Source organism: Mesoplodon densirostris, chromosome 13, assembly GCF_025265405.1.
Source record: "Mesoplodon densirostris isolate mMesDen1 chromosome 13, mMesDen1 primary haplotype, whole genome shotgun sequence".
Classification (NCBI taxonomy): Eukaryota; Metazoa; Chordata; class Mammalia; order Artiodactyla; family Ziphiidae; genus Mesoplodon; species Mesoplodon densirostris.
Window position 1 is genome coordinate 55,670,221 of NC_082673.1, and position 27,887 is coordinate 55,698,107.

At 36.0% G+C, this 27,887-nt stretch overlaps 1 protein-coding gene across 2 annotated transcripts in view; it reads left to right on the forward strand.

Annotated features, from left to right (window-relative positions):
- MTDH (metadherin) overlaps positions 1-27,887 on the forward strand; it is a 56,502-nt gene that overhangs the window by 22,104 nt on the left and 6,511 nt on the right. Inside the window, exons 3-10 of one of the 2 annotated variants that reach the window (XM_060115569.1) lie at positions 4,611-4,695; positions 5,412-5,588; positions 6,988-7,053; positions 8,633-8,869; positions 11,408-11,497; positions 13,668-13,766; positions 19,787-19,911; positions 25,434-25,541. In XM_060115569.1, the coding sequence (XP_059971552.1) occupies positions 4,611-4,695; positions 5,412-5,588; positions 6,988-7,053; positions 8,633-8,869; positions 11,408-11,497; positions 13,668-13,766; positions 19,787-19,911; positions 25,434-25,541 (987 nt within the window). The remainder of the gene's footprint in view (positions 1-4,610; positions 4,696-5,411; positions 5,589-6,987; positions 7,054-8,632; positions 8,870-11,407; positions 11,498-13,667; positions 13,767-19,786; positions 19,912-25,433; positions 25,542-27,887) is intronic. The other variant, XM_060115570.1, reaches the window with a different exon arrangement.

Below are 27,887 nucleotides of genomic sequence, written 5' to 3' on the forward strand. Positions count from 1 at the left end.
CCAGAGCACTCTAGTATCCATTTCTAACCTTTAGAAAATACTCAGCATTCCTCTTTTTCATGCTCTGTTTACTTTATCACTCCTGACATTGCCAGCAGAGACTTTAGATGATTACAGAGCGTAAGTATTAGAGAGGTCGGTTCCCCCAAATTTTTCTAGTATTTCCAAATTAGAGAATTAATAAATTGAATAAGGATTACATTCAGAACCTGGCAACTTACCTTGTGTGTAAATGGCTAATTGCAAAATAAAGTATCATTTAACTAAAAATTTGTACAGTATTCCTCTTCTGATAGTTTTGTTGCAATGCAAATATTAGATTATACTCCCTCAATTAATCTTTTCAGCATTAATTGGGCACTGTTCTGCCTTTCTTTATACTTTGTAGTTCTTTTATCTGTTAAGAGAGCAGTTAGCCATTTTAATAGATCTGCTTTTGCTGTCAAGGTATACCTTTTGCCACTCTAATAAATGATAGCACTTATTTGGGTATTGTCTAATATTAGGGAGTGTTCATTTATGTTAAGATTAAAAGATGAGCTTAATTATGGAAGTTATTTTTGTGTGTTTTCTTTGATAACCAGTTCATATTTTTTTTATATTTAAGTTCTGTGAATTTGAGAGCAAATTATTCATAGTCTTAGAACTACTTTAGCATGTGCTTTAAAGACTGTAGTCTCCAAATTGGAATACATAAGAAGATCCATTGGGATGAAGGAAGAAGATATTAGGCTTTCTATTTATACTATTTTTTTACCAAAATATTAAGCTTTACTCATGTTTTATATATAGTCATTGGCATCCTTATTTAGGATGTTAAAAGGTATTACTTAATTAATTGGGGAGAGGAAAATGACAGAGATAAAGCAAATGGGGTGGAACTTGAGCTGGGTTAAGAAAAAATAATGCACATCATTTTAGGCATTGGACATCAGTAGAGGGAGGGGGTACATGGTAAAGGGTACAAGGAAAGTCACCCTAAGCACCCAGGCTACCGTACTTTATTTTGAGAGAAAATTCATGGTCAGTAACATTTGGGCAAAGCCAAGAATATTTAGAGATGACAGTCGTGTTGGAACCAAATGATTATGTGAATAAAAGAATATACGGTTGAGATTAATTTGTGGAAGACCTGTATCATATGAGGAAGTTATTAGACTTTATAGATGGTAGAAAATGGTAGGGATTTTTTAATGGGAATGTAAATTAATTGGACTGGTATAGATATGTTGGGAGATGAGCAATGGGAGGGAAGCCCTTGAAGATAAGAATTTCTCCTAATGTCTCATTTACATGTCTGTTTCTCCTATTAGATTAGTATAGTACACCTTCCATAAGTAGACAGTTTTATTTAGTTCTATATACTGAGCTCCTAAAACAGTGTCTGACACATAGTAGGTATTTAATAAATCTTGATTGTATGAAGACCATTCAAGAGAGGCTAGTTTAATAATCCACCCAGCTCCATGGTGAAGCCTGACAACAACAGGGGGAAGAACTGTGGGTAACAGGAAGGCAGAACTTACGTTCTCAGTTTTCCTTCAACTGTTAGCTGTAATGGAGCTGATCAGAAGTAAGACATTCACCTCAGTAAGATGGCTGGGTCAATTAGTAGTGTGTATACATATTTACTTTAAAGCTTTTTTTTTTTTTTTTTTTTTTTTTTTTGCGGTACACGGGCCTCTCACTGTTGTGGCCTCTCCCGTTGCGGAGCACAGGCTCCGGACGCACAGACTCAGCGGCCATGGCTCACGGGCCTAGCTGCTCAGTGGCATGTGGGATCTTCCCGGACCGGGGCACGAACCCGTGTCCCCTGCATCGGCAGGCGAACTCTCAACCACTGCGCCACCAGGGAAGCCCACTTTAAAGCTTTTTTATAGTATATTATGTTATTAAGTCTCATCCGAGTGAGAGGTTACTTTTAAAGTGAGGTTACTTTTAAAGGTCATAGTATAAAATCAAACAAGATGGAAGCCTAAATCAAGATAATTTCCCTTACTTTTCTGCAGATTTTATTTTAATGACAAATCATAGTATATTTCAGTGTGAATGTAATTCCTGTCCTTTTTCCATAGCTTCCCTCTTTTAAAAAAAAAAAAAGCTGATTTATGCATGCGGCTTTGTAGTCAGCAGTCTGCTTTCACATCTTATTTAATCCTTAAAAGAACCTTATGTGGGGAGAGAGGGAGACGCAAGAGGGAAGGGGTGGGGGAACAGATGTATATGTATGACTGATTCACTTTGTTATAAAGCAGAAACTAATAAAAATAAAAAATTTAAAAAAAAAAAAGAACCTTATGTGAAGTTAGTAGGAGTTTTTGTCCCATATGACAGTTGGGGAAAAGGGTTCAGAGTGATTCAACCCTAAATCACATAGCTAATACATGATTGAATTTATATTTGGCATTATATGTAGAGAGTCAGAAAGGAAAGTATTTGTGAGGCAAGGCTCTGGAGTCAGAACCGGATATTAGTCTTGGTTTCAACACTTAACACTATATCTTAGGCAAGTTATATAATCTCTTTATGGCCTCAGGTTTCCTTATCTGTAAGGCGGGGGTACTTACTTTACTTAGTTTCTGTAGGTGTGCGCTGTCCAATATAGTAGCTGTTTGCCGCATGTGGCTATTTAGCATTCTTTTTCGTACTGTCTTATTAATAGTTTTTAATATTGATTACATTTTGAAATGAGAGTATTTTGGATGCGTTGGGTGAAATATAAAAACTAATGTTACATATTTTAACTTTTTAATATCTGCTAGAAAAATTTTAATCACATACGTGGCTTGCATTATATTTCTGTTGGACAGTACTACTCTAGACCAGGGGTTGGCAAACTCTGACCCCCAAATTCAGCCAGATTCCTATTTTTAGAAATGCAGTTTTACTGGAACACAGTCACACCCATTTAATTATATATGGTATATGACTACTTTCATGCTACAGCAGCAGAATTATTTGGTTGCTACATATAAAACCATACGGCCTGCAAAGCCTAAAATATTTACAGTTTTATCCTTTATAGAAAAAGTTTGCTGGGAATTCCCTGGCGGTTCAGTGGTTAGGACTCTGCGCTTTCACTGCCGAGGATGTGGGTTCAATCCCTGGTTGGGGAGCTAAGATTCCCACAAGCCACGCGGCCAAAAAAAGAAAGAAAGAAAGAAAAAGGTTGCTGACCCTTGCTCTAGATTGTAACTGATAGATGCTCAGTGTGTTACATCTTTACTTAAGAGTGGATATGAGAGACAGAAAGTAGATTAGTGGTGGGTGCCAGTGGGGAAAAGGTAGTAGGGAGTGACTGCTAATGGGTTCCAGGTTTCTTTTTAGGGATGATGAAAATGTTCTGGAATTAGATACAAGTGATAGTTGTGCAACTTCGAAGATACTGAAAACCGCTGAACTACACTGAAAAAGATATCTCAATTTTTTTAAGTGGATATGAGCCTGGTTTGGTAGAGGTAATAAACCAGTACCTTAAACATGATACATGTTAATGATAATGAGAACATGCAAAGAAACAGATGCAAATCAACTATGGGGAACGTAAGAAAACATTTTAATAGTTTTTATGTATTCCCATGCCACTTGAGAATATTTGCAAGTAGTTTCTTGATAAAAGCAATTAACTATCATTTATTGCTTACTCAAACTGTCAGTTACTGCTTACCCTATTTCTTTTTAGTTGTAAACTTAACTTTAAGATAGTGCACAATAATACATACATAGCCAATCTCGGTAAATAGTCACAATAATACATACATAGCCAATCTCGGTAAATAGTTAAATGAGTGAATACAAAGTATAAATAAAATCTATATTTTTAAATATTAGTTCTCTTCTGGAAACACTTATCTAAATATAGAAATCATGGCTTTATGAAGTTTTTAGTGACCTTTTGAGAGGAGAAAATATTAGCAGAAGGGAATTGGAAAGCCATTCCAAAAATGTCCATATCTTGTATATGTGTAGGTGTTTTTTCTTTAATGAATTACTATACATCTACCATATACAAATCTTAGGTATTATCACACTGCTTGGAAACTGACAAAATATTATCTATTTTGTACAGTTGACTCATTAATTTGTTATACAAAGAGTATGCCAACAATCTGCTTTACGAAATCAAAAAACCAATAATCAGTACATCATTTTCCTTCTGACCACTAGCAATAGGTTTTCGTTTTATTGCTCTGAAAACATCATGTTGTAGTACCTTATTTATGATGTAAGTTAGGATAGCATGATGTCTAAGGGCACAGACTTTGGAGCCCGATAGACCTATTTCCTAATTTATTAACTTAATGCAACCCAGACAGCCTATTTAATATTTAACATCTCTAAGTCTTTGTTTCCTAATCTCTAAAATGGGAATAATACCTTTCTAGTGAGCTTTTTTTAAGGAATAAAGAATTGAATGTAACGTACTTATATAGTAACCACTGAATAAATGGTAACCTCATACTATTATTGCCATTTAATATGTTAAGTTTTTTAATCAAACATTAAATTTTTTTGGTTGTCAGCATCATACATTTCATTATGTATTTTACTGACTCCTACCTTTTCAAAAACATAATGAAATACTAAGTAACATTCTATTTTACTTTCAGTCAAAGAAAAATAAGAAGAAATCAAAGTCAGATGCTAAAGCAGTGCAAAACAGTTCACGCCATGATGGAAAGGAAGTTGATGAAGGTACTTGAGCAAGCGAAAGGACTGTAGAAACATTTTTAATCCTTTTTTACCAAGGTGCATTATATAAAAGCTGCATTTGTTTCGCTTAATCTTTTATCTAGCTCTTCTTTTTAATAACTATAGATTTTAATGTACACATCTGTGACATTGTTAGGAGACACTTTTTCCCCCTAAATTATTTAAGTATCTAATAATGCTTTCCTTGAAGGGAACTGCCTTGAAATTTAAGGTCTAGCTTAATTTGAGCAGTTTAAAAGCCGTTCATTTATGTCTTTGTTTCCTAGAAACGTGGTTTGGTTTTTTCCCCATTGTTCTTAAATATACCATCCCTAGAAGGCTGGGTACGAAATAAAGTAAGCCATTTATTGTCCTCACCTAATAAACCCATTTATTAGTAAGTATATATAACACTCCCCTACTAGTACTATCCAGCAAGATAAAAAATATGCAAGATAACTTAACATCAATTTTTTCTAAACCATAGATGACAGATCTGATAAAATTTACCAGAATAAATAATGGCAGTTAGCTGCCTAAAACAGCGAGATTCAAATAAATTCATAGGATAAATTAGTATAATCAACACTCTTGGTTTTTAGTTTAATATCTAAATTTATCATGATACTTCAGATGCCCCACCATGTTTTCCCCCCAAAACTACAACTTTTTTGTCTTCCCCTTACTGAATAACGTTTTTTTTTCTGGGGCTATGTCAGGAGCCTGGGAAACTAAAATTAGTCACAGAGAGAAACGACAGCAGCGTAAACGTGATAAGGTGCAGTCTGATTCTGGTTCATTGGATTCAACTATCCCTGGGATAGAAAATACCATCACAGTTACCACCGAGCAAGTTACAACTGCATCATTTCCTGTTGGTTCCAAGAAGAATAAAGGTATATTAGTGGAACATAAGAGTGATACATCAAATCCAACTCCTTTTAATCAGATGTACAAAATATCATTACGTCAAAATCTGGCTATTTTGAACTGCTTACATCATTGTGCTGATATACCCTTCTTCGTGAGAGCACTGTGGACCACATATTGGTTTACCTGATACCAGCAGTGTTACTTGTTACATACTGCCTAATGAATGGCCTGTTAAATTAAAATTGCCTTTCTGCCTTGTCACATGAGAAAATGATTGCTGCTTTTTTCTCACGTGTATTGCTTTGCCCCAACTCCCTAACATCTCCATTTCTTATAGTGGACATTCATTAAATGAAATGACTTGTCACCATTCTTTTCATTCCAAGATGAAACAAGCATGTTCTGGATAATGCAGGTTCTATCTGGATTTCTTATCACCCCAACTTTTTGAGAATGCTATAGGTGTTTGATAAAGCTAGACTGGAACTGCAAACATTATTGAGCTAATGTTCTTCCCAAGTATTTCAAATGTTCAAACTATCCAATACTGATGGCTTCTTGCTAGTTCTTACATTGCCATCATTTTTACCCTGGAGACATCAGTCTACAGAGTGATGCTGTTCATCTTGCTTCAGGCATTGACTTTTCTTCCTTCACCTTTTCATTAATTGCCAGCACCTCCCACTTGTCTCCAAACCTCTGTCTTAGCCTTGGTGTCTTTTACTTTTTTGCTTGATGATTTGGTGGAATTTATTGCTGTGGTACAGCAGTGACTTCTGCTTATCCATTTTCACTGTCACATATTAGCCATGCTGTAGTGTTTCTGTTGGTGACTCTTTTTCACTGTCTTGTGCATGCCTTCCTTGCTAGCACAATCCTATGTCATGCTGGGTTTTTGATACATTGTGATCATTATGCTTTTCAGTGTCAGAGAAATAGTATCTTTGTTATGACATACAGTCTTACCGCTTGCCATATTTCCTAAGTCCTACTCCAAATATTGGCAAAATTCTTCTAAGTTGATGTGTTTGCTTCCAGGATTGTTGAAAAGGCACCTAGCTGGTATTGCTGAGAGGTGGCAAAGTTGAATCCAATTACAGAGCCCAGTTCTCCAATTCCTACTTTAAAGAATCTTGATAACCATTATAGAACAGGAGACTCTACATATACTTGGGCAATTTTCCAGGTCCTTTTTTGACATTTTAGTTGACTAAGAATATGATAACTAGAGAACTCAGTTCCTTAAGAACATGTGAAATATGTTGTGAGTAAAGAGTGACTCTTTTCTAGTGTAAGACTTTAGTACTTAAAGGAGCAATTTATGATAAATAATTAGTAAAAATTAATTTGTATGTTACTCCTAACTTAATATGCATAGTGGCCTATTTAGTATTAAATAAATTTTATTTCTATCTCAACCAGGTGATTCTCATCTAAATGTTCAAGTTAGCAACTTTAAGTCTGGAAAAGGAGATTCTACACTTCAGGGTGAGAGAAATTACATGTAACTTAAATTGAAGGCCCATCAAGATAGAAACTTATATGTATGTCTCTTTCCTCACATGAATGACACAGAAAGAAAAAAAAGGCTTAGAAATGATTTTAATTACTAAAGTAACATAATCACAGTTCAGAGATTTTGGAAAATAAACAAACAGAAAAATCACTCCCACTTCTAACAGTCTTTGGTATATTCTAGTTGTTTTTCCCTCTCCCCTATATGTAAAAACATTCTTTAATAGTTATATGCAATTAATAGTTAATAGTTTATATGCAATTTTGATTCTTGCTTGCATTGTTTAAGCTAATAGAGAAAAAGATTTTTTTTTTCTGGACTTGGGTTTGATATAGGCATATATGGGATTAAAGACTTTACCCCTGAAATTAAATAAGAAGCCTTAATACCTATAATCTTCTAAACTGCTTCCTGAACAGTATCAAATATTTCATAATAAATGGACTATAGTATAGAGTTGTGCAGTACTTCACAAATAGAAAATATATTTTATTTACTAGTTTATGATAAAGATTGAATTAAGTAGAGAATGATATACCTTACCTAAAAACTAAAGTGTAGTAAAAAGTAAATTCACAAATGAAGAAGCACCTTCTCGTTTCAGGCTTGTTCTTAACACTGTCAGCCTTCATTCTCATGGTTCTCAATCCTGGCTACACATTACAGCCATCTAGGAAGCTTAGAAAACCACACACGTATATAAAAAGAAACATGTACTTACATACACACACCTATGTGTATTTGTGTGTGTGTGTATATATATATATACACATAATACATACACATGTGTACATATACCTGCATATAAATGTATACACACAAACATACTGATGCCTGGACTCTATCCCTAGAGATTCTGATTTTGATTGGTTTGGGCTGAGGCTCCAGTGTCTACTTTTAAGAAATTTTTCGTTTGTTTCAAGGCTTTTTTTTTTTTTTTTTTTTTTTTCCACCGGCCCAGCCGCTCCGCGGCATATGGGATCTTCCCGGACCGGGGCACGAACCCGTGTCCCCTACACCGGCAGGCGGACTCTCAACCACTGTACCACCAGGGAAGCCCAAGAAATTTTTCATTTGATTTTAATGTGCAGCCAGGTTTTAGAATCACTGCCTTATACGATATATATGTATGTATATATATATATGTATGTGTGTATATATATATATATTTATATATATATAAATATTTAAGGAAAGAGCATGTAACTAAGGAGAAGTCTTTATGTTCTTAGTGGGTGAGTATTCTGAGTATACCAGAATATGTGTTTTCTTCTTTGCTCTGTTGTACTTCTTTTGAGCAAGTCAGTCTGCTTTTGAAAATATTATTAGTATATATATTAAGTTCAAACCTACTCATAGTTTTTAAATTAACAGTCATCTATGGTGGTCATGTCACTTTTTAAATTCTTCATTTTATCTTTAAAGCTCGAGCTATTTAGAGGATAAATAAAAATATAAATATAAATCAAACAATTATAGAAACTTGAAAATATCCCAGTTTTAACAAGGAGTCGTGTATCCATTTTTAATCTTTATTTTCTTTTCTTTAAGTTTCTTCAGGATTGAATGAAAACCTCACTGTAAATGGAGGAGGCTGGAATGAAAAGTCGGTAAAACTCTCCTCACAGATCAGTGCAGGTGAGGAGAAGTGGAACTCTGTTTCACCTCCTTCTGCAGGCAAGAGGAAAACTGAACCATCTGCTTGGGGTCAAGACGGTGGAGATGCTAATGCAAATGGAAAAGACTGGGGAAGGAGTTGGAGTGACCGATCAATATTTTCTGGCATTGGTAAGAACTGTTAGAAAATTTTAAGTTTGTTTAAAATGCCCATCTGGTACGTTTAAAATTTTCCAAGAATGAAAAACAGATCCATTAGTAGAAAAACTAGTCATGCTATATGGAAAGAATATAGATTAACTCATCTCACATCCTTCACATGGAGCAAAATGGGAACTAAATAAGTGAATAATAGCATTTATTATTTACTCTTTATTTAATTCTTTCACTTTTATCACATTTGATTATCAGTTTAGCTAACTGATATAATTGTGTATTTTTAGTGATGTAATAAGAGTAATGTGTGAGCAGACTTTTTGATTAATTTCAACAGTTCTACTATTGAGTTTAAATAAAAATAATAAATGGAGGTGCAGTTTATAGCATCAATTTATATATTATTTTACAGTCTACAAAATGCCTGTTTGTAATTAATTTTTCCCCTGGATTCTAAAAATAAAGACTAGTAGTGAGAAGCTTATTTCTGTTGAGAGCCATCGAGTTAAAAGCAACTTAATTTCAGGTGTGTTTGTGTGTGCATGTGTTATAGAAAAGAAATCCATATTTAATATGGAAAACTGCAAAAAGAGAAGGAAAAACCCACTGTTATCACATTACCCAGTGACAACCACTGTTTTTTACATTTCCTTATGGTCCTTTTTTTTTTTTTTCCTGTGTACAATTCTGTGGGTTTCATTTTGGTTTTCTTACACAATCCAAATCATACATGCATTTTTGTGTTCCTCCTCCCTCACTTAATATTGTGCCGCAAACATTTACTTTCTGTAAGTATCTTATTTAATGACCATGTGATACATTGTGTAAGCATAGCATAAACTATTTCACTATTCCCGTATTATCGGAGAAGTAACTTCTTTTTTTAAAGAAATGTAAATGACGTTGCATTGAATATATTTGTTTGGGGGTTATTTCTTTAGGATAGATTCTTGGAAGTGATATTATTGGATTAAAGGAAATATGAATGTTTACAGTGCTCTACGACATGTTGTCAAAGTATTTTCTAGGAGAATTCTAATTTATCCTGTCAGCATCAGTATGAGTGCCATTTATCATATGCTTACCAAGGTTGAGTATTCTTATTTTTTTAATCTCTTCTAATTTGATAAGGAAAAAATACGTAAATTGTTTTGGTTAACTTTTTAAAATCACTAATGAGGTTGAGTGTTTTTCACAACTTTCTTGATCATTTCTGTTTCTTTTGTAAATTGTCTATTCGTGTTTTTTGCCCATTTGTGTAATGGCCTCTGTTTTTTGTGCTTTAAGTTGTAATTCTTTGTGCATTAAACATATCTTTTCTGTTGTGCTTGTTGCAGATATGTTTTGCTTGGTTTATTTTAGTTTCGGGGAGCAATAGAAATTACAGTTTTTAGTGTTTAAGTAGAAAGAACTGTTTCTTTGCATGTTACTTGCTTTTCCCATCACTTGTAAGCTTAGAAAAACTCATGTTGACTAACATCCCTAAGAAGCAGACTCTATATCATTTGCTAATATTGTTCTTCAGCTTGTTCTCCCCTCTTCCCCTGCAGTGTCCAGAAGTTGTGTAGAAATATCAAAATTTGTTTGGAAGAAGAGACAATCCCTAAATTCCTAGCCTCGTTTTCGGCAGTAATAAAAGCATAAATTTCTATGCTCTAAAGCATCCTTTCACACTTAATAAAAGAAATGGTCAGATTTTATCAAGTAATCTTAAGAACCATGACCTTTTGAGATATTTGCAATTTACTTATAAAACCTATGTAGCATTTTCATAATTAGTACATAAATTAGTTGGTAGTACTTGCTTAGTGTTGCTATAGACAAACTTAAGCAGCAGATTAGAGTTCCTGCCTAGATGGATTAGGACCTTTATTGAAATTGAAAGGGAACTATATTAAATGAGGTTTGCAGTGAGTTACTGAGAAGAGACAGATGTGACTTGTCTCATGGATGTATATATGTTCCTTAAAATACTCATACGTAAGTAGGCAATTGCTTTAAAATGTTGAGAAGATATCATGGTGTAGTGGAATGAGCTTGTTCCTAGTTAAGACAGACCTATTTGGTATGAATCCCTATTTTTCCACATACAAGCTTTTATGGATATTAGGCTAGTTATTTAAGCTGTGTGAATCCCATATTCAAGTAGTTGTAAGGATTGGCTATAATGAGTGTGAAGTACCAAGTTTCAGTGCCTGATCCAAACTAGTAGCTTAATTGTGGTAGGCGATCGGGTAGCTTGCTGTAGTAGAGAAAGAACATGGGCTTGGAAAGTAGGTTTAAGTTCCAGTCATGGCTCGGGTGTTTTCTGTCAGCAGGTCACTTAACTGCTCTGAAACTTTGCCTAGCAGGGCTGCCCTAAGGATTAGAAGTAATTGGTGTAAAGAGCCCAGTACATAATAGACATTCAATAAATGGTAGCTATTGCCATATTAGGTGGTTCTGATTTCTAAGGGTATCTTTAAATATTATTATCATAGTTATAAATCTGTACGTATCTTTCAAGTTTCATTGCAAATTGAAGGTTCCAAGTGACGTTCTTTATTTTAACAGCTGCTTGGTCTAGTGTGGATAGGGGAATGAATACCTCTGAACAGAATTCTGCTTCTTTTGCATCTCTCACACTTAACTCTGCTGTTTCTGGTATGTGAAAACAGTCTTTCATTTAGTTAACAAAAAAATTTTCTGTTTAATTTTAGCACTTGCTATTTGAAAAAAATAATCAGAGTCAAGTACTGCTATCCACATAAATTATAGATATACAGTATAAAGTAGCAGAGGCCTTAATAAAGAAAGACCTAAATTCTTACATGCAGGTGGCTTAGTTCCTTTCTGTGGTGGAGATAGGAAGATTTTGTTGCCTAGCTTAACTGAAAGTGTGTTGGCACACAGACGAATGCAAATAGAAGGCCTTCCCTTCAAGGTCATGACACTCTTCTGTTACTAGTTTACCCCTACCATAATTCTACTTGCAGTTTGGCGTTTTATTTCTATCTGCCCTTATTCATCATGAGTTTATAGCTTTCAGGTTATGTGGACCCTCTGAGTATCTGTTGAGTTAGAAAATTAATTATTACTACTAAACTACTATAATTCAGCATTACTTACATGGATATGCCTTTTATTAATAATATAGATGCTATATATACTTAACAAATACTACATAAACATGGGACACATTTAGTTTTGTAATGTTTGGTTCACATTGGAATTCATGGACCCAGTACTAATCTTGTAGTTCCACAGTGTCTGGAGTCACCTAGTCTAGAATAGAGGTTAGCAAACTTTTTCTGCAAAGAGCCCAATAGCAAATATTTTAGGCTTTGTGGGCCATACTGTCTCTGTTGCAACTACTTAATTCTGCCATTGTAGCAGGAAAGCAGCTAGAGGCAATACATAAACCAAATGAATGTGTCTGGTTCTGAAATATTGTTCTTTTGATTTTTTTTTCAACTATTTAAAAATATAAAAACTGTTCTTGGTTCATGGGCCATACAAAAAAGAGATAGTTAGATTTGGCCTATGAGTTGTAGTTTGCCAACCCTTGGTCTCATAGGCTACATTTTAGTTCCAGAGGTACAAGTTAATTTCTTCCTTCATTTGGTGACTTTGTACAACACAGATGCTATTCTATTCGTATATTCAGAGAAAGCTGCTAAAGAAATAGCAACAGTGTTACTGTAGTCTTTCTAAGCAGCTAATGTGCTATTTATATATGAATTTTATAGGGTTACTCCATTTGTCAAAATTTATATTTAAAATATATAACTGTTTTGAGTATATTTCAAGCATATTAGTGGAAGGCTAGTAAGATCATCTATAACCAAGTGAAAATTTATAAGTGAGTAAGGACTTTTGTGAGGGGAAGTGTCTTTTATACTAACAGGTATTCTTAACTCTTTCTTTATCAGTGGCTCTGAATGCAAAGTGAATATCACAGTCACCTAAGAAGGACTCCAAAACATGTGCAAATTCTGATTCAGAAAGTCTGGGGTATATAATCCCTGATGGAAAACCACTGCTTTACATTTCTATTCTAAAACGAATTTATGGCTATAGAGCCAAGGATTTTTGACCTGGCATCCTTTAATTTATATGCAAAATTTTGTGTAAGTCCTGGACAGTAGTCCAACCACAGCTTTCATCATATTGCTAAAGGACTGTGTGACCCCACTCACCCCACCTATTCCCCACCTCCCAAAAAAGTAAAAACAGAAAAAATTTAGAAGATAATATTCTCTTGTTTTTAAGTGCACTTGAACTTACCTTGGTCTCTAAACCACCAGCACAACTGTCTTATTCTCTTTGGCTTCTTTCTGCCTCACATCTCTAGATAGTCATCTATTTCTTTTATTTTTTCTTAGGCAGAAGGTTCTAGCAAGCTCAGACATTTTTCTAGTTTTGTCCTTCAGGGTTCTAAGGATATAGGCATACCCTGAAATTTCCAGTATTTCTTCTATGCTTTATTATTTTTCATGAAGAAGAAAAATAAAACAACTTTTCTTTGACTACTTGAAATTTGTAGATAACCCGGTTTGAAGTATATATTATAAAAGACAAAATCTAATGGATTGGTACTAGGGAAAAAATATATTTCTGATCAGTGAATTCAATCCAGTGATTATCGTGCTTAATCTAAAATTACCCTCAATTCTGCTTTTCTTTATCTTAACTCTTTTTCTAATGTCTGCAGTTTTCCTTTTAGGAGAAATAAAAAATAATTAAGTCTTCGTGTGCAAAGTATAGAACTATTGTTATGAAACATCATTAGCAAATTCCATTTTTAATTTTATTGCATTCGTTTTCATTTAAGGGTCTACTGCTGAGCCAGTTTCTCAGTCTACCACTTCTGATTATCAGTGGGATGTTAGCCGTAATCAACCATATATCGATGATGAATGGTCTGGGTTAAGTATGTCCTTTTAAAAATTATCAGTTTGTTTTTGTTTTTGTTTTCAGAATTTCCTTTCTAGCACCCTAATTCATGCTTTATGTTTTAATTTTAATCCTAATTTCTCACCTTTCAGGTCATAGTAATATAGTTTAATACCAAATGTGTACTACTTGTAAACTGACTATTGAATACCTGTAGAATTAAAACTAAATTCACTTTTCATGATTGAGGCAATATTTAAACATGAAGTTTTCTTATAATTGCTCTGTAGTTTGTCTAGTTTTTAAATTGTTTTAAATGAATATTTTATTTCTTTTCCTAGTTTTAATATAATAGAGTAAATAGAATATACAGGAATGGCTTTGAATTCATGAGGTATGCACGTTTTTATATTGGTAGAAAACCATTTTCTTAGTCTAATTTCCAGTAGAAGCATAGGAAAGTTAAAGGCAAGAGTTGCAAAAAAAGAGGAAGGGAAAAAGAAGAATATGGTTTTTATGTTCAGAAAGTTCATACCATCTTCATTTAAAAAAAAAAAAACAACAGATTTTTTTTTTTCCCTCCACAACCTTAAATCTTAGAATTTAAAACCCTCTGGAAACAGGAACTCTCATTGACTTTCCTTATCCTCAGTACCTAGTACAGTGTTTTATACACAGGTGTTCAGTAGTACTAATGATAAAAGCAAACACCTGACTGTGCCAGGCACTGATCTAGATGGTTTAAGTCTTATGCATATTATTAGCTTGTTTAGTACAATTCTGTGAGGTAGGTATTATTTTTTTCCCACACTTTCCAGTTGAAGAAACTGAGGTAAAGAAAAGTTATCTGATTTTCCCCAGCCACACAGTTAAGTGGAAGAGCTGGTATCAAACTTTGGTAGTCTGGCCCCCAGAGTTCATGTTCTTAACCACTGCATGGTACAACCTCGATGATGATTGTAATCATGAAGGGATGCTTGCAACACAACCCAAAGATTAGTCTTAGACTAGTCTCTGTTAGATTAGTTGAAGCACAGTTGAGGTAGGTGAGGTTGGAAAGGTATATTAGGAAGGACCACATTGTGAAAAGCCTTGAATTGCTGGCTAAATATTAGGGAGCCAAGGGTCAGAGTACTAGTTTAGAAGGTAGATCCTGGTTCTAGTCCTGACTTTAAAACGTAGTACCTCATATGTCTTGGACTTTGTCACTTATCTTGGAATCTAGATTAATTGACCTGTAAAACAGAGCAAATAATCTTTCATGTCTACTTCCATAGAGTGTTATGAGGTTTTAATGAGGGAGTGAACATGAAAGCTCTTTGAAAATTATAAAGTATCAGATAAATACAAAGTATTACAAGGATGTGAAAGCACTGTTTTGTGGGGGGAGGGGGAGGAAACAGTCTGTACTTCCGGAAGAATGATCTGCTATGTGCAAAATGGAATTGAGGAGTGATTGTAAGAAAATAGCACTGAGGTGTCTTGGGCAGCTGTGGGTTGAAGCTGAGAAAAATGGAGCAAACAGGGCTCTAGGCTTCCCTGCTTGGAAAGAATAGCTCTACTTTTATCTTTTTATTCTTGTGATAATGAAAAACAATTGGCTGATAAATAAGAGACTGAAATAAACATATCCATGGGACTCTGTACTTAAGTATCAGACCACCTTTTTTGTTTGTTATGCTGTATTGGCAGTCTTTTCAGTCCAAAGTTACTCTTTAACCTCATTTTCTTTGTGAATTTTATTTTTTGTGTTATCTTCTTTAATGTTGCTAATTTTGGTGCTCAGTGAATTTAGTTATTCCTTCTAAATTTATAGAATTCATGAAGTATTTGAGATTACTAATCCACAAAGTATATATATATTATGTTTACACTTAACAATGTGATACGATTAATATATTGACCCTCTGGTTTGAGGCATAAACATCATTATCTAGCAGAAAGGCATTGAATTTACCCAAGCACTTGAATATAAAGTTAAGATGCTGGAACTTCCCTGGCAGTCCAGTGGGTAAGACTCTGTGCTCCCACTGCAGGGGGCACAGGTTTGATCCCTGGTTGGGGAACAAAGATCCCGAATGCCACGCATTGAGACCAAAAAAATTTTTAAATAAAGTTAAAGATGCTAAAGTATAGAAGGTAATGTTTTTTAAAGACAGATGTTAATCATTCAATTATCTTGATCATAAAGGAACAATATTATCATAACGACTGTAAAAAGTCAGATGTTGAATAGAATTTTGTTTTTGTTGGCTCACCAGAGTGAACGAATTAACGGCAGCATAGTGAATGGGTTGAGAGCCTGGGCTTTGAGGACAGACTCCCTGGGTTCGAATCTTAGCTTCATTGTTTTTCTGTGCTTCAGTTTCATCATCTGTAAATATAATATTTCTTCCCGCACAGACTTGTTGAGAGGATTAAGTGACATAATACTTATAAAGCCCTTAGAACACTGCCTGATGCATGGTAAATTATTCAGTAAGTGCTGTGATGCTATTGATGATATTCTTCTAAGAGCATAATCAGTCTACTCAGTGGGGTTAATTTGTAAATTGTCTGTTTAAACACTAGAGAAATTCTTTCTAACATATTTGTTTTATTTTATTAAAATTAATGCTGAATTAAGTTCTGACCAGAAACAGCTGACAACCATTTTCTTACTGAGATAAAAAGGAAAATAGCTATGGGATGCTTAAACCTAAAACATTATTTCACAAGCAAATTCAATGGAGAGACAAATTCCTTACCATTTTGAAAAGACAGCTAATATAAAGCTCTTCAGAAAGACTTTGGCAAACTAATGGGAGAATTTTAAGAAATGAGAAATTACTCTATAAATGGAGGGAACTATACTATGAATGAAACTGTACTACATAGTTTCAAGGAAACTAAGAAGATTATTAGCACCAAGTATATGTATACTTGGTGCTAATAAACTAAGGTTTATTAGGCCCATGAACCTTAAGAATTATGCGTTGTCTCCTGGTGACAATTTTTAGGCTTAGTTGATTGATCTGTTGTTTTAAAGTAGTTTTATTTGGGGAATTCCCTGGTTAGGACTCTGCACTTTCACTGCTGAGGGCCCCAGTTAGATACCTGGTTGGGGAACTAAAATCTCACAGGTTGGGGGTGAGAGGCAGCGGGAGGGTGGGGGGGAGTACTTTTATTTGATCCCAGTTAATTTAAAAATTATATAAAAACCAACCTGAAATCAATAAATGTGGAAAAATCACCATAAAGCTTTATAAAGCCTGTAGAGATTTATGCTTCTATTAATGTTCTGATAGAAGTTGAAACATAGGCTACAGTTACTCCTCAAACTTTATGGCTGTCTAAGCCTTTTACAAAAAAGATAATTTTACCGAGTACTTTACTAGATTTTTATCCCTCACCGCCCCCACCACCATATTTATTAAGAAAAGAGTTTATATGTTAAATAGTGCCCATTCACTTCCTTAAACTTTTTTTTTGTTGTTGACAAAATAAAGGTTTTTTTCCGACAGGAAGCCCTAAGAGACCTGGCTTATGGACAGCAATTTTCCGAATCTGGGTTTCTTATTTGTGAGGTTTAAGCAAAACAATTGACAGCTTTGGCATTCAAATCTCCTAATAATATTTTTAATGAATGCTTGGTGTAAGATGAGCAATTGGTTCCAGACGTCTACTAGATACTTTTTTTTTTTTTTTTTTGGCTGCACTGGATCTTAGTTGCAGCACTCGGGATCTTCCTTGCGGCATGCGGGATCTTTAGTTGCAGCATGTGGACTTCTTAGTTGTGGCATGTGATCTCTTAGTTGTGGCATGTGAACTCTTAGTTGTGGCATGCATGCAGGATCTAGTTCCCCGACCAAGGATCGAACCCGGGCTCCCTGCATTGGGAGCACAGAGTCTTACCCACTGGACCACCAAGGAAGTCCCATACTTCTAGTACGGGAGGTCCTGTACTACATACATATTTACTTATAAAAATGACTTCTACATTAAAACATAACCAAGTGTATCTTATTGAGAGATTTATCAGGATTGGGAGAAATAAATTCTTAATTGTGTATGCCTGATAGCTTAGAAACTGTCTTTCTATTGTTAATGTCATCGGTGATATATTAAAAGCAGTAGGTACCATTTATTGAGCACTTACTGCATTGCTCTGAACTGCTTTACATGTATCTAATACAATCCTTTCAACAATCCTGTGAGGTTGGTACATAGCCAGTTAAGATTGAGACATTTGACCAAAATCACATAGTTATTAAATGGTAGAGCAATATTCAGATATAGGTCTGTTTGACTCTGAGGTACATGCTCTTAACCTCTATGCTGTTACTATGTAATACTGGCTCTGGATACCTGCTCATGGTAGTAAATTTAGAAATATAGGAAGGGACTTCCTTTTTTGTAACACATTTCACACTGTAATCACTTGTTCCATGTTTTTCCTCCACTGGACCATAAATTCTTGCTTATGATGTTTTCAGCCTCTCCCCATCCTCTACTGGTTCAGCCCCTCTTCTCCCTTCTCGCACTTCCCGTGACAGAATCTGTCACTCTGGACTTAATTGTTGTAGTTACTTATCTTCATCCCTGAGTAGACAGACTGTGAGCTCCATGTGGGGAGGGATTATTTTATACTCATTTTTGTACCTCTGTTACCTGTCTAGCTCAAGTTCTAGTATTTAGTAAGTACTTAATAAGATGAAATTCCTATAACTCCATTGTTAAGATGTATCTATTATTAATGTATTCTTTTCTTTTATCTCTTCTTCTTACAAATTTGAGATCATGTTGCACAGGCAGTTTTGTCTATGATTTTTATTCTATGAGCATTTTTCCAGATCACAATATATTTATACAAAACATAGATTTTTTTAAAAGTCTTCATGAGGTCATATAATAATACCTCTCCTCTAAACAAAAATAATAGATTTCATGTGGAAAAATAAGAATAGTGAAGAAGATAAGAGTAATGCAGGCAGATTTGTTCTAGATAATAAAATGTATTGTAAGTTATATTTTGTATGACAGGAATAGATGAATGGAACAGAAATTCCAGAAACAGACTGAATTGTATATTTAAGAATTTAATATTTGGTAAAAGTAGCATTTGGCATTAACTGGGGAAAGGTTGGATTTTTTTCAATAAAGAGCAATGTTAGAATGACTTGTTAACCATTTAGAAATAACGCCTAAGTTCTGTTATGTTAACTTTGAGTAGTTATTATAGATGTATATATGGATGTGTATGATGTCCAGGGAGAGGAGGGAAGAATTAATTTTGAGAGCTACTTATCTAACCAGGGTAAAGCCAAAGATTGTTTTTCTCTTTTAGAATAAGCCAGTGATAGCTTCCCAAAGGAGGTAAAAATTCAGTGCTGCCTAGCGTGAAAGAATTTGGAAGTCTAGATTAGAAATTTATTCTTAAAAAAAAAAATTATTCTTGAGAAGAGGGTGATAGAAGCCCTGAAAGTGACTCATATATTTTCGAAAGATAAAAGTAGCATTGAATAATCTGAAAAAAATATAAGAAGGTAAAGTATTTTTTTAAAAAGAGGAGAAAAAGAAGAGGTTGACTATTTTGCATGACTTGATGAATTTGAAGAAGAACCTAATGATAAACAGTTCATAAGGAGGGAGGAGCGTGATTTCGGCACTCCTGTTAGCCAGTGACTCATTTTACACCCTGAGGGGACGAATCAGAAAAAATGACCAAGTCCTAGACGAAGTTACACATAAACAGTGAAAGGAAAGCAAATTCAGGGGATAAACTTCCTTTGATAATAAAGGAAGTAGCGAGAGTGGAATAAATGGTTAATTCATAAGTTTTCTGGAGTTTCTTAGACATTCCATCTAGTCATATAATGTGCCCAGCAGAAGTTGGGCAAAGGTTTTTACCGTCATGTTATTGGGTATTTTTCATTTTTCCTAGCTCTTAAAATGTACTTGGGAGGAAGAAGAGCAGTAGTTTAAAATTACAGCTTAGTTCAACCTAAGGAATTTTGGGTTTTGCATTTAGTTTTTGGCAGAAGTGACAGATACCTAATTCACACTGTTAAATTTTAGATGGTATGTCTTCTGCTGATCCCAGCTCTGATTGGAATGCGCCAGCAGAAGAGTGGGGAAATTGGGTAGATGAAGAAAGAGCTTCACTTCAAAAGTCCCAGGAACCAATTCCTGATGATCAAAAAGTGAGTAAAGGGATTGGCGGGTATGTTTATTTCTCTGTGCAACCAACTGTATTGGAATTATGAAGGGTTACATTCTGTATTACAAATATATCTAGGGGTAAAGTTGCTTCAGAGAGACATTCTAATTATATTTGCTTCAGTCATCTTATGTCCGCATGCCTTCTCTCTATCACTGTTTCTTCTTTCCACAAATTATTGAGGATTCTACTATGTGGAAAGCACTATTATATACTGATAAGAAAAAAAACGCACAATTCCTGTCCTCATCAGAATTATTATAACAGCCTACCAACTCTTAGTGTGTTTAGAGAAGAGTAGATTGGTTCTCAGTGAAAAATTAAGGAAAGCTTCATAGCAAGATAAGGCTGAGAACCTTATGAAAAAGGGACCAAGGCAGGAAAGTAACATGTTTGGTGGAGAGGTATAATACACGTGTGGAATCAGTTGGTGGTAGGATCAATTGTTTGTATGTCAGCCTTCCCTTTCTAGGCTTCATTCCTTAAAGAAAGGGACCATGAAGTTTTTATTTTTGTAGCTCTATAAACTAGAGCTACAAAACATGCTTCACATTCAGTAAATGAATAAATAGATGAAATGAGTGATATATATACCTTGCCACATTTTTATGGAATCCTAGAAGTAATGAGAACCTATTGACAGCTTTTAAACTAGGGATAACCTAATCATTGCTAGGGTTAGAAAAATTAGGCTGGGAGCTTCCCTGGTGGTCCAGTGGGTACGACTCCAAGCTCCCAATGCAGGAGGCCCGGGTTTGATCCCTGGTCGGGGAACTAGAGTCCTGCATGCTTGCTGCAACTAAGAGCCCTCATGCTGCTACTAAAAGATCCTGCATGCCGCGACTTCCCTGGTGGTCCAGTGGCTAAGACTCCGCATTCCCAATGCAAGGGGCCCAGGTTCGATCCCTGGTCAGGGAACTAGATCCCACATGCTGCAACTAAGAGTTCAAATGCCACAACTAAAGATCCCGCATGCCGCAACTAAAAAAAGATCCCATGTGCCACAACGAAGATCCTGCACACGGCAACAAAGATCCCATGTGCCGCAACTAAGACCCAACACAGCCAGCCAAACAAACAAACAAATAAATAAATAAAAAGATCACTCATGCCGCAACTAAAAAAGATCCTGCATGCTGCAATGAAGATCCTGTGTGCCACAACTAAGACCTGGCACAGCCTAAATAAATAAATTTTTTGAAAAATATTAGGCTGGATATAACAAAAATGAAGACTGGTTTGGGAGGCTATTTTGTACTATTTTTATTGCATGAATTGGGAGGAGATAATGAACTAAGTTGATAGCTTTGAAAAATAAATGGAAGTGGTTATTTACAAGAGACATTAAGCTGCTGATCGAACTTTTCTACTGGTTGGTTATAGAAAGAAGGGGGAAAAGTCAAAGAGGCTCTGAAGATACTAGGGCCATTATTATTCAACAGACATTAATTGCATCTGCCATGGGTCAGGTATTGTGCTAATAGAGAAACAAGACACAATTACTGCTTTCGAGGAGCCTACAGTCTAGTTAGAGAGGAGAGGAGGGAGACAGGCACATTGGAAGATAAAAGTAATGTTATAATGTGTTAGGTATTATGGAAGCACTTTGGCGTTTTAGCAAAGGCATCCCAGAGGTAAAAGCAGAATGTGTAGCAAAGAGTGGTCAGAAATGAGACTGGAAAGGGAAGCAGAAACCAGGTTCTACAAGCCCTTGAATGTCATGTTTAGAACCTTGGATTTCCCGCCTGCCAATGCAGGGGACACGGGTTCAAGCCCTGGTCCAGGAAGATCCCACATGCCGCAGAGCAACTAAGCCCGTCTGCCACAACTACTGAGCCTGCGCTCTAGAACCCGCGTGCGTGCTGCAACCACTGAAGCCCGTGTGCCTAGAGCCCATGCTCTGCAACAAGAGAAGCCACTGCAAAGAGAAGACCGCGCACCACAATGAAGAGTAGCCCCCACTCACCACAACTAGAGAAAGCTCGTGTGCAGCAATGAAGACCCAATGCAGCCATAAATTAATTAGTTAATTTTTTTAAAAAACCTTGGATTTTGTCCTATAAATAATGGAAGAATTTTAATCTAAAGTGCTGTGCTTTTTTTTTTTTTTTTTTTCTTTTTGCGGTATGCGGGCCTCTCACTGTTGTGGCCTCTCCCGTTGCGGAGCACAGGCTCCGGATGCGCAGGCCCAGCGGCCATGGCTCACGGGCCCAGCCGCTCCGCGGCATATGGGATCCTCCCAGACCGGGGCACGAACCCGTATCCCTTGCATCGGCAGGCGGACTCTTAACCACTGTGCCACCAGGGAGGCCCAGTGCTGTGCTTTTTGATTTTTGGTGTTTTTGTTTGGTTGGTTTTGGTTTGATTTGGGGGTTTTTTGTTTTTGTGGGTTCTTTGGGTTTTGTTTTGTTTTTGTTTTGGCTTCTCTGGCAATTCATGTAGAAAAAGGAGTGGAGGCATAATGAGAAGGAAGCTATACTCTGTACACCATTCTTACCACTACTGTACAGGACTACTACAGCAACCTCTAAATTGGTGTTCCTGTACAGTAGTGGTAAGAATGGTGTACAGAGTAGAGGACAGATTCGAAAAATAAAGTGAAGCAAAATCAACAGAAGCTGTGGTTAGAGTTGATGGGAGAAAGAATCATCAAAAATGACTTCCAGGGCTTCCCTGGTGGCGCAGTGGTTGGGAGTCCGCCTGCCGATGCAGGGGACACGGGTTCGTGCCCCGATCCCGGAGGATCCCACGTGCCGCGGAGCGGCTGGGCCCGCGAGCCATGGCCGCGGAGCCTGTGTGTCCGGAGCCTGTGCTCCGCAACGGGAGAGGCCACAGCAGTGAGAGGCCCGCGTACAGCAAAAAAAAAAAAAAAAAAAAAAAAAAAATGACTTCCAGGGGCTTCCCTGTTGGCTTAGTGGTTAAGAATCCGCCTGCCAGTGCAGGGGACACGGGTTCAATCCCTGGTCCAGGAAGATCCCACATGCCACGGAGCAGCTAAGCCCGTGCGCCACAACTACTGAGCCTGTGCTCTAGAGCCCGCAAGCCACGCCTACTGAGCCTGCGCGCCACAACTACTGAAGCCTGCGTGCCTAGAGCCCATGCTCCGCAACAAGAGAAGCCACCGCAATGAGAAAGAAGCTCATGCACCGCAACGAAGATGAGCCCCCGCTCACTGCAACTAGAGAGAAAGCCCTGTGCAGCAACGAAGACCCAATGCAGCCCAAAAATAATTAATTAATTAATTAATTAAAAAAAAAAATAACTTCCAGAATTGTAGCTTAGGTAACTGGGATGGTGAAAGTGGTGCTCTCAACAGAGAAAGCAAAAGCTAGTTAATTGGGGGAAGATGGTTGGTTCAGTTTGGGATGTGTTAGATGCAAGGTGTTTTGTAGATATGCCTAAGAAAAGTTGGTTGCAACAGGTTAAAGCTTTGGGAAAAGATTTGTATTTGGAAGTTATTAGTATATGGTTGTTAAAACTTTGAGTGAAATGTGTAGAAAATTTTAGAGAGTTGAAAAGAGCAATGTAATGAGCATAGAAATCTGGGGAACTCCCAACTTTTAAGCCCATGAAAGAAACTGAGGAAGGAGAGTTCTGGGACACAGAGGCTGAGACATGTGCTCTCTGGTAATTTAGAGCAGTTTCATTAGAGACCTTGGAGACTAGTAGCCAGTCGGAGTAAGTTGAGTAAAATGATGGTTAAAAAATAATAAGGTATTTTTTTCTTGAGACTTCCCTGGTGGTCCAGTGGGTAAGACTCCATGCTCCTTATGCAGGGGGCCCGGGTTCAATCCCTGCTTAGGGAACTAGATCCCTCATGCTGCAACTAAGACCTGGTGCAGCCAAATAAATAAATAAATATTTTTTTTAAAGATTTTTTTTCTTAAGCAAGTTTGGGTATGGATGGAGGAGAAGTAGTGGATAACAGCAAACTGTAGTATGATGAAGGGTTTTGTTGGGGTCGTTTGTATTTTAATGATAGGAGAGATTTTAGTGCAGGGGTCAGCAAACTTTTATTTAAAGGGCCATGCATTAGTGCAAAAGCAGCCATAGACAGTATGGATGGATTATAAATTGGCTGAGAAGCAGACTGACCAGAGTCCTTGTGACCTGAATATCCTTCAGAGGATGCATCTTTTCATATGACATTTTAATCATTGTGAGCCTATGGTAAAAGCTTCTGTGGAAGTTTCTCCACAACTAGCAACCAACTTGGACTGAAAGTCTCTTAGCTAAGTTTAGCAGGATTTGTGCAGGATTTGGTTTTGTTTTGTTTTTCCATCTGCTAGTAATTTCTGTAAACTATTTGATGGTTCATGAGACCTCCAAAATCATCCTAATGACTATGGTGCTGAGCAGAGAAATAGCAAGTTAGCTATATCATCTCTCCCTTTGAGTAGAGTCTAAGAATATTGGCTGTCATCTGTACAGAATAAACTAAAAGCACTTTTCCATAGAAAACTCAGCTATATGGTATGTGTGAAGAAATATCATTCATACTAATTTAACAATTCTAATTTGCTATTCTTGTCATGCAGAATATTATTTTCAGTGACATTCCTTCTCAAATTCAATTTTTTAATTAAGCCTTTTCTTATGAGGTAATTATAGAGTCACATGTACTTTTTTTAATATGTTATTTATTTGTTTGTTTTGGCTGCGCTGGGTCTTCATTGCGGCATGCGGGCTCAGAGTTGCCGCATGCGGGCTTCTTGGTTGCAGCATGCTACCTCTTAGTTGTGGCCTGCATGTGGGATTTAGTTCCCCGACCAGGGATCCAACTCAGGGCCCCTGCACTGGGAGCACGGAGTCTTACCCACTGGACCACCAAGGAAGTCCCAGAGTCACATGTACTTGTAAGAAATAATACAGAAAAATCCCTTGTACCCTTTACCCAGTGTCCCCCAATGGTAACATCTTGCAAAAGCGTAGTACAGTGTCAAAACCAGGACATTGGCATTGATACAGTCAAGATACAGAACATTTCTAATGTCTTTTGTGAAATATCTGTTGTATCTTTTGCACACTTTCTAATTGGATTGTTTATTTGTTTATTGTTGAATTTTGAGTGTTCTTTATATATATAATCTAGATACAAGTCCTTCGTTGGATATGTGGTTTACAAATATTTTCTCCTACTCTGTAGCTTGTCATTCTCTTAACAGGGTCAAGTTCAATTTTAATGCGAATAGTTCTGTGTTTAAATAAAATGAACTACCTAAGAAACGAATTTCTAAAAACCAACGTTTGCACAGCTGTCTAATTGATCATGTAGTGAGTGATGAAAGCTGTAAGAAAAAGGGGTTTATTGTAATAGAAGAGTGAAGTTCCGTGCACTTTTGTTGTTTTTTGAGTATGTGATTTCAGATCAGTTTTATTGTTACTAATTCTTATTTAGAATTTGTGAGAAAAAGACTGCACCTAATGAATTATTTCATAATAATTTTCTGAGTAATGAAAACTTAACCAGTTGGCTCACTTCAGTATTTTTGCTTTTCATATCAGGTTTCAGATGATGATAAAGAAAAGGGAGAGGGAGCTCTTCCAACAGGGAAATCTAAAAAGAAAAAAAAGAAAAAGAAGAAGCAAGGTGAAGATAACTCTCCTGCACAGGTAGAGTATAAAACAACAGACATCATTCATTAAGCACCTACTGCTGACTTGTGAAAAGATAATTTGCAGATGCTAAGAAAATGTAGAGATATAAAGACACCATGTGAGACATCAAATTTACTTGAGAAGCATTTGAAAAGTCATAGAATGTTTTAAAGATTTTATGTGTCATACAGTAATAAAAATGTTATTGCTCTAAAGAAAATACCAAAGGTATAAACCAAAAACAAATAAATAAAATTCTAAATTAGATGCATTTTAGTTTATATTATGATGAAATGGACCGGGGGGGTGTACAGTATTTCACACATACAGAAATTCTTTGAGTAATGGAATTTAGCAAATTAGAATTTTAGCACATTTAGAAGAATCATGCACATAACAAGTGGAGTCTTTCCCTTGACTCTGGCTGTTCCACTTGGTATCCTTTCCTGATTTTTTGGCTTCTAACAGAAACTTTCTATTTATATCACTCCTACATTTTCCTTTTCTTTTCTTTGGTTTTTCCTATCTGGGAAAGTATTTTTAGATCATTATATAGATGAAAACAAAGATTTTAATTTCAAATGTAGTAGATTACTGGAAATACGCATGGATTTGTTTTTGAAAGCATTATCACAGTTACAACTTATGAAAATCTTATTTCTTATAACCATGTGGCTAATTGTTTTCATTCCTTGAAATGTAGGAGATAACCAAAATTTCTAGAGGATAGGCTACATAGTAATTTTCCTACTTATTCTATTTGGAAAAAATTTCTGCGTGACTTTTTAAAGAAGTATGTGTACAGTTCTTTTTTGTTGTGGGAAGCACAACCCTTCATAAATGATACCAATCCATTATCAATATTAGTTTTTTCTCAGTAATATTAGGTGGGCATTAAGGTTAACATAACTAAGATCAATGGACATAAAAACAAAAACTATATAGTAGGTGTGCTTTTCTTTTTTCTTTTTTTTTTTCTTTTTTTTTTTGTGGTACGCAGGCTTCTTACTGTTGTGGCCTCTCCCGTTGGCGGAGCACAGGCTCCGGACGCGCAGGCTCAGCGGTCATGGCTCACGGGCCCAGCCGCTCTGTGGCATGTGGGATCTTCCCGGACCAGGGCACGAACCCACGTCCCCACCTCCCCCACATCGGCAGGCGGACTCTCAACTACTGCACCACCAGGGAAGCCCTGGTGTGCTTTTCTTGTTAGCTGAACTAGCTGATGAGAAATGTTATTGATAGCCATACTTTGTTTAGTAATACTATCTGAAATCCATTTAGCCAAACTTTTTCTGGATTTCTGTGATTCATACTATGGCCTTTACTAATACTGCTTTTCTGGCTTGTAGATTAGGTGAGTTCCTTTTAAAAGAAATTTTGTGGGGTAGATGTATTCCTTAAATTTCAACTTAATTGGCAAAGGTAATTAAATTGTGAAAGTTCCTTTGTTATTCTGATATTCCTTTTAAAAAATGTTTGATCTGTTTTTTAAATATAGACAATAAGTATACAGGTTTTAGAGTCAGATCTGTATTCACATTTTAGTTCTGCCATTTACTGAGTTGTTTTTTGTTTGTTTGTTGTATTTTGCACAAGTTCCTTAACTGCATAGGTTGCTTTGAGAATTAAATGAGATATCCATGAAGTTCTGTGTAAAGTACACAGCACAGAGTAGCCTATGAATAAATGATTACGTTTAGGAATTTTTTTTTTCCTTACCATTCACAATGATAGTCCTATTTAATATATTCTAATTCATACTTATTTCACATACCTAAACATGAAATTTCTTTTAAAAAGTTTGAAGACCTAAGAATGGAAATGTTTAAAGTTGGAAAAGACCATAAAAATTATCTACACAAATTTTATTTTACAGTTGAGGAAACTGCAGTTTGGGGAAATCAAAGATTTGTCCTTGACGTAAGCATTTGTCCTTGACTTAGCTAGGTTGTGGCATGGCCAAAACTGAAATTCCTATCTGTCCTTTCTACTGTGTAAGCTTAATTTATCTAGAAAATGCACTTATGTATAAATATTTCATTCCTTGAAGAAGTCATTAAGTGAAAGGCTATTTCTAAAGTCTTAAAGTAGCACCTAATTCCCCGTGTACTTTTTCTAAAAGGAAAAAAATACTTGTTTGGTTTAGTAAATTAAATGGTTCCCATTTGGGGATGTGAGTATGTTGTTTTTTAATTCACAGTTGATTTAAATCCCTGAGGAAAGCAGGGATGATGAACGTATATTCCAGATGTACCTATGGTTAAAATTCTTGAATAATTATTTTTTTATGCTCTTTTAAGCCGTTTGGGCAGTTTCTGAAATAAAATTATCTTCTTGGGATATCTTCTGGACAGTAGTACT